At 31.4% G+C, this 8,020-nt stretch overlaps 1 protein-coding gene across 1 annotated transcript in view; it reads left to right on the forward strand.

The window, feature by feature from the left end:
- Positions 1-1,793: 1,793 nt before the first annotated feature.
- LOC108733258 (UDP-glucuronosyltransferase 2B14) overlaps positions 1,794-8,020 on the forward strand; it is a 7,667-nt gene continuing 1,440 nt past the window's right edge. Inside the window, exons 1-6 of the mRNA XM_025980290.1 lie at positions 1,794-2,077; positions 3,295-3,717; positions 4,263-4,470; positions 4,926-5,169; positions 5,236-5,455; positions 7,783-7,926. Of these exons, the coding sequence (XP_025836075.1) occupies positions 1,884-2,077; positions 3,295-3,717; positions 4,263-4,470; positions 4,926-5,169; positions 5,236-5,455; positions 7,783-7,926 (1,433 nt within the window). The 5' untranslated portion in view covers positions 1,794-1,883. The remainder of the gene's footprint in view (positions 2,078-3,294; positions 3,718-4,262; positions 4,471-4,925; positions 5,170-5,235; positions 5,456-7,782; positions 7,927-8,020) is intronic.

An 8,020-nucleotide genomic window follows, 5' to 3' on the forward strand; every position in this document is an offset into this window, starting at 1 on the left:
AGTCGGTTAAAAATACAAGAAGCCGCTATGAAGAAAAATTTAAAAAAATAAAAAAGATAAAGAATTAGATGACCTTGATGCTAAGAATAAATATATGAAGAAACAGCAATTGAAAAATCTTGATAAAAAGAAAGCTCTACTCGAAACTAGTCGTAGAGATATTGTATCAATAGATGATGAAATCGAAAAATTGAAGAGTAAATAAGATAAATAAAAGAGTATTTATGTATTACATATGTTGTCTAGTTTTTAAAACTAAAAGTACTACTGTTTCATATTTATTTAATAAATATAAATAAAACAAAAATGTGCATGAAAATTTCTTACTTATTGCCCGTTTTTGAAGTAATATTCTTTAGATACAGTTGTCTATTAACCATACATATAATTGAATGTTTCTAAACTTAGTCAGGGGATTTTAAAATTAGATGTCTGGAAAAGTTGGAAAAGTCAGGGAATTTAATTTCGAAAAGTCTGTGGTCACCATGCGTCATCATCATTACTTTCTAAAGAACATTGATACAGCTGAGATAGCCATTGATTGGACATTGTGAAAATTGCTAATGATTGAAACGTTTAGTAAAATAATGAAAGTAAACAAATTGCCTACATTCCATATCTAGAATATGGTCTATTAAATGGAATTTTTATTTTGAGAGTTCGGTTAAATTTTTATTTAGGGCAATAGATACACAACAAGAAGTAGGTGATATTTTCAGACAGACCTGGTTGGAGAAATTGGGTATTGCACACGTCCACCTATTTACGCGTTTTTGCTCGTGCGACTATAAAAGAAATTAGCACTAAAAGTTTTTATTTTGAACAAATGAGCATTTTAAATCAAAAGATCCACTAGGCATTATTTGTTGTATCGAGGTCTGTAAATTTTAGTTAGGAACGTCTCTGATTGTACCCCATACAAACCTTTAACATTAGTTTTTATTGCAGTTCATGTTTTTGTAGCATATAATAATTGAAGTATTGACGTACGTATTGTGATAGGCATAATTAAAAATAAAACGTGATATTGTAATGCTTATCGTTATTAATGTTGGACTAAAAGTTTTGTAGTAACCTTCATTGGAAATGTATGGAAAACTCAATTTACGTCATTTCTTTAGTCTATAAATAAAAGCTAAACAGACTTGTTTAACACTGTGACATAAAGAAACCATTTAATTGATAAATATTTAAAATAGGAACGAATTCAAAAGTATTTTAGGGGAACGGGATGAAATATTAATTTTTTCCTAGCATCTCTAGTTAGTATTGTTTGGAATACTATTCGGTGTACGGCTTAAAATGAAAAAATCGACCCCTCATCTCAATAATAAACTTGGAACTTGCTATTACGAAAAAATAACATTTCATACTAAGCATACAACTTAAATATGTAAAACTTGATTGGCATTTTTTACATGTTTTCTTTTTATAAGTAGACAAATGAAGACAGTCACGCTTATACTTTTAGATTTTTTGATTATCAGAATCCTAATTCAATTTTTCCCAGTGCCTACCAATCCATAAGTCATAGATCTCATGTGGAGGAAGGAATTTTCCCAATTCCCTCCCCCGTGAATCTGCTACTATTTCAAGTTTTCTTTTAAAGAACTCGACTTTGAATCGACTGTTGGAAGGTTTCGAAATAATAACTCATTCTGCAAAATTACTTTAATGATTACGTTAATTATTCAATTAACAACTTAAATGATGGTTACTGTTTTACTGCAAATGATCCAAGTACAAACCTGCATTCGGCCTTGCATTATGTGACTATAGAAACGACAATAGATAATATTAGATTTTGAAGTGCATGGTTACAGTGCATCGTTCAGAATTCTGTGTTTGTGCATGTGATATAATGCGCATATGATCTGTAGGAAATGAGCAACTTCATTTTTTTAATATGTTCATTATTAAGTTTAAATTTGGGAAACGGATACAGGATTTTGGTATTGTTTCCGTTCCAGGGAAGAAGTCATTTCATAATTGTGGAACCTTTGTTAAAGGAACTTGCTGCAAGAGGGCATAATGTTGACGTTTTTGGACATTTTCCACAGAAAGAAAAGATTCCAAGGTAAAACTGCACTAAAATCCAATTAGAAGATTAATAAATTTGTATGAAATTAATACTCATTTGTTATAAAACTAATTGTAGGGTCAACCTGTAGTTGTTTTTATGTCAATATCTTTTGTAATTAGTAAAATGTCTCGTATAAAAGCTTCCATAATTTTCCATGAATTGGAAATATATTTAGTTACCAAAATCTTGCTCATTTTAATAATTATTTTGTAAATAGATAAAAAAAATTTGCGCTGTTAAGAAACTTAGGTACAATTAATTTCGCTAACAAAAATGTTTATCTTCGATATACATAAGTCTCAACACATAAGACTCCTTATTTAGATTAGATACCAAAACTGCATACATGTAGCAGTGCAATTGTTTTTTGGATTATTTGGAAAATAGTACGATAAAATGGTACTTCAATATGTAATTCCTCCTTTAATAATTGATCTTGAAATATGAAATATATATTATTTTTCACAATATTTGGTTTATAATTATCTTAAATATATTTTATTAGTGATGTAGATTATTTGTTAGATCGAAGACTAGTTGCACACGCACGGAGGCATAGCTAAACGCCGGGAACGTCACGACCGGCCTATGTCCTCCCGCCTTAAGGGGCCTCGCAAAACCACCCCCATTCTAAAAAAATCATACGAGTCAGTAAAATATATTGGATTCCCCACTCGTTTAGTCGTGCTTATTAGCCCTATCCTAACATTTTATGGAGTTTAATTTATTAGCACTTTTCCTAACCGAGAAAAATGTCTCGCAAAGGAGATTTCGACAAATTATATGAGATTCTCCACTCGTCTAGTTCTGCTTATTAGCCCTATCGTAATGTTTTGTGGAGTTCAATTTATTGGCATTTTTCCTAACCGAAAAGGATGAAAATAGTCTCGCAAACCAGATTTCTACAAATTATATGGGATTCTCTACTCGTTTAGTTTTTCTTATTAGCCCTATCGTAACGTTTTGTTTGTATGAATCATTAAAAATTTTGCATAAACGGTAAGTTAGTGAGTTGCATTGTAAAGATGAATTATATAATGATAGGCTAAAATTACTCAGTTGAAGCTATTTATCTTAACAATAATCCATGTAATTCAATCATCAAATCATGATTTATGGAGTTAAGTAAAATCTGTAGAAATAGATTCAACAACGTATTCATTTACTTTACCTGAACGTTAAACATTGTTCTTTAAAACAATTTGTTTTAGATACAATGACTTAAGTATAGCAGGAACTTTACCAATACTATTAGGAACGTTTAAAATTGATGAAATGGAAAGCAATACAAACTTTTTCAGTTGGTTCCATATGACACTGTCAAAATTCGGTCTGAAATATTGCGAGAATGCTTTCAACACCACTGTAGCTAAAGATATTCGAGACAGTAAAGTAAAATACGATCTAATAATAACGCAAATATTTCTTAACGATTGTATGTATGGTTTTGCACATCATTTTCAAGCTCCGGTTGTAGCAGTTTCTACCAGTACAGATGTACCATGGGGTGGAAGTAGAATAGGTAGTCCTGCTAACCCTTCTTATATACCGATATTTTTCTCTACGAATGCAGGAAAAATGGATTTAGCTCGAAGATTTTGGAATACAATTTACTATGTGGGAACTTATGCTATGTAAGTTGTTCTTAATTGTACTTATTAATCAGTTAACTGCTGGATGCGTGATTAAATTAAGCAATTAGGAACATTCATGTCGTGTAAGGCTCTTTGCAGAAATTTTACGAAATAGACAAAGCAAAAGAAGGACGAAATTAATTTTGTTAAGTATACATGCTGTCGAAATCATTGTTTAAGGTGAATTTCATTTATCTGGAGATGGAAGTAACAATCGAATCTTAACTTAATCTACTTGGTAAAAAAATTTTGTCTGCAACTCCAATGTAGAGTTTTACTATTATTTGATTTTTCAAAAAAAAAAAAGAAAGCGTCCGACTCGCACTGGGCCGGTTGTCTTATAGTTCGAAAGGAAGCTTTGCCAGTTGTTTAATAAACGCATCCAAAGTTCATTCAAAAACTATATTAGGGCTAATAAGTTCATGAGAATTTCAACGAAATAATTTATTACAATGATTTTAGGTTTTTATTGGAAATTGTATACATTAATCTAATTTATTGATGTGTGAATTCAAACAGTTTAATAATTTTCTTAAAACTTTTAGTTATAACATGTATGCGATGCACCACGGAAATGAAATGATGCAAGAATTCTTTGGCTACAGAATGCCCCATCTTAACCAGCTTATCTATAATTATACTAGTTTAATTTTGAGTAATACCCACTTTAGTACCAATTATGTATCTCCAAAGCCACCGAATCTCATCGAGGTTGCAGGAATGCACATATTACCCCCCAAACCCTTGCCAAAGGTATATTCCTACTTCTCACTTCTAATTGAAGAGATACAGGGGGCAACAGTTAGAATAACTGAGCGATTTTAAAATCAAATCTATCAAAATATCGTATTCTCTTTGATATTTAATTGAATGTAAACTAAAGGACAATTTTCAAACTGCCATGACGTGACCTTCAGCATGTCACTTGGTGAACTTTGGCTTGATTCCTTTATTTTTGTCAAATGTTTTGTTAATATTATATGACTTATGGTTGTCTGACTGACTTAAGCTTCTTGGGCATCCACCGTTCCTCGGTCCAATTGCCCAGCATTTTTCTGATCGATTCAGTATCATTTAATCTAAATTGACTTTGAAATCGTCCATTTGTTCTGTTGAAATTGAATTCCAGAAGTAATAAAAAAACAAAAACGCCCCACTGTTTCTAAATGGAGATGATCTCTTTTTGACTTTTACATTATTGATTCAAGAATATAAAAAATGAACTAGAAATGGAAATTGGGACCAAATACAAGGGCGTTATTTACTTAAGCTTTGGTTCACTTATAGCTGTAGAATCAGTAAATTGGAATGCTCTAAACGCTTTTTGTGGGGCTTTTGCTCAGCTACCATACAAAGTTTTGTGGAAAGCAGATGTAGAAAAACTTCCAAAAAATCTCACAATACCGTCTAATGTGCATTTTGAAAAATGGATGCCCCAACGTGATATTCTTTGTAAGTGAAATTTCTTTTCATCACAGATACATTAAATTATTTTAATATAAAAATTTAATACCTTAGGTCATCCCAATGTGAAGGTATTTATATCCCATGGTGGATTAATGGGTACTTTAGAAAGCATACACTGTGGCGTTCCCACTGTGGGTTTTCCAGTGTTCGCCGATCAAGAATTAAACATTGAAAACTCAAAAATAAGAGGATTCGCATTAAGATTAGATTTCAAAGACGTGACTACAGAAACATTTTTTTACACGCTTAAGGAACTTTTAGAGAATCCAAAGTAAGTTTGAAAGTAGGTGTAGTGCAGGATTCTCATTTTGGTATCGAAAAAATTATTAAAAAATATACTAACATTAAGAAATTAACGAAAACCTCATCAATTAATTTTTTATAAATAAATCAGAATAAAAAGAAAGCATTTATGTATATGACTAATCTACAGATATTATCTTTTAAAAGATTTCTTTAGCTTTTTCTTATTTCTTATAAAAACGTTTTTTACTTAGAAACAGAAAATAAATTCTGTTATTGATAGAAAATAAGGATGCACACACCGCTACTTTTTAATCTATACATCGTGGAGGCGATAAACATCATTAAAGACAGTACAACTGTAGGGATAAAGGGGACAAAGATTAGTATGCTTAGATTTGCATATGATATAGAAGTATTAGCATCTAGCAAGGAGGAGTTAGAGATAGCTTTAAATAAAATGGAAACTGTATTGACAAAACAGTATTGTATGAAAATAAATAAAAGTAAAACAATAATACTGGTATGCAAGGGTAAGGAAAAAGCGAATGTAAAGATAGGAGACGAAAGATTAGAGGAAGTAGATGATTTTAGGTATCTAGGATGTTAGATAATTCAGGACGGAAGGAGTAGTAGGGATATAAAGTAGAGGATAGCGCAGGGTCAAGTCGTATTTAATAAAAAGAAGTCACTTCTAACGAACTCGCGAACGATTAATTTAAAAATTCGAAAAAGATTGTTTAAAGATGTATGTTTGGAGCACGGCGCTGTGCAGGTGCGAAACATGGACGGTGGGCGCCTCGGAAAAGAAAAGGTTAGAAACGTTCGAAATGTGGTGTTACAGGTAAATGATGAGGATACCGTTGATAGAGAAGGTTAGAAATGAAGAACTATTAGAAAGAATAGGAGAACAGAGGACTCTATAGAAGTCAGTAAGAAATAGGCAAGATAGGTTAGTAGGACACCTTCTAAGACGTGAAGGTCTAGTCAGAGACATATTAGAGGCAGAAACAGGAGTTAAGGGGAGTAGATTAGATTACTGCTCGCAGATAGTTTTAGGGAAATGCGAAGACTAGCTCAGAACAGGAAGGAGTGGTGGTGCGTGTGCAACCAGTCTTAGAACTGACGACCTTATGATGATGATGAAAGAAAACTGAGTTAAATTAAAATAAAGTACGAATTATTTAGTTAAGCAAACCGCATTCGTTGTCTGAAACGGTGGTAACATAAATAAGCCATTAAGTATTTATTATATTTACAATGCCTCTGTAGATATCTTAATAGTAGGTACACCTTATCTAGATTATAAAATAATAAAATATTGTCGCCTCGCTAAAGACCCCGAAATTAACGTTAGTGATAAGCAAAATTGGTCTTTTGCATTTTCGCAAGACAAAGACCAATACTGTTTTTATACTAGTAAGACGAAGATCAAGACCGAACGAACAAGATTAAGACGAAAACCAAGACCCAAAATATACAAGACTATGACAAAATACACAAAACTAAACGAAAAATTGTTACTTCCGATGGATTTATGAGTTAAATTATTTGAAGCAACTTTAATATAGGAATATTCTTTTCTTGGAACAAAAATATTTTCAGTATTTGAATTTTTCTGTTTGCTTTACTAGATTTTAACACTAAATATAAAAAAAAGAAACGTTATCACTCTTTCAAAAAAAGTTATATACAAGAATCGCATCGGAGTCAGTGTTCTTTGTTCCTATGTCTGGATAACACATTTGGTTTAAATACAGAGACTAACTAATTTTTATTCGCTATTTTTTACTTCCTGTTGTTCCCTAAAAGGTCATTTTATGCATTGGAAAAAGGGTAAGTTCTCGGATTTTCATAATTCTCACAACTATTGACATTATTTTCTTTAAAAGTCATTACAAGCTCGCATGTATGACAGACAATTTCATCATTTAAGACTATTATTGTGTCAGTAAATAGAAAAGTCTGTGATTATAAAAATTACTAGAAAAACGTAAGTAACAGAACAAAAGAGCAAAATCAAGACACGCAAGATCAAGACTAAGACCGAATAAGCAAGACCAAAGCGAATACCAACACTGGGACAGTATTGATCTTGCTTTTCTCATCACTAATTAACGTTTCAATTGATGCATTAGTAGCTCTAATTTACTGTGGGTTCATTTAAAAAGAAAATTATAAATTTACTTAATACGATTAGTCTAAAATTTTTAATAAAATTAATTCGCTCGCTGATAATATTTAAAGCGTACTTAATCGAAAACTTTTTTCAAAAAATACATATTTATTCAGTGCATATACGGACTAAATAATAACTTTTACAACTTGTTATACCTAACTACTAAATATTTTTAGGTACAAAAAGAATGTTGAAAAATATTCTACATTATTTAGTGATAGGCCTCAGCCTCCATTGGAGACGGCAGTCTATTGGACCGAATATGTCATGAAATATAAGGGAGCACCACAACTGCAAAGTGTGTCAGTAGAGCTGCCATGGTACGAATATTTTTTAGTTGATGTTATTGCCATCTTGGCATTAATATTAATAACTGTTGTATTAATGTTTTATATAATTTTAAAATTAATTATT

The sequence above is a fragment of the Agrilus planipennis genome, unplaced genomic scaffold (assembly GCF_000699045.2).
Source record: "Agrilus planipennis isolate EAB-ADULT unplaced genomic scaffold, Apla_2.0 scaffold76, whole genome shotgun sequence".
In the NCBI taxonomy this organism is placed as follows: domain Eukaryota; kingdom Metazoa; phylum Arthropoda; class Insecta; order Coleoptera; family Buprestidae; genus Agrilus; species Agrilus planipennis.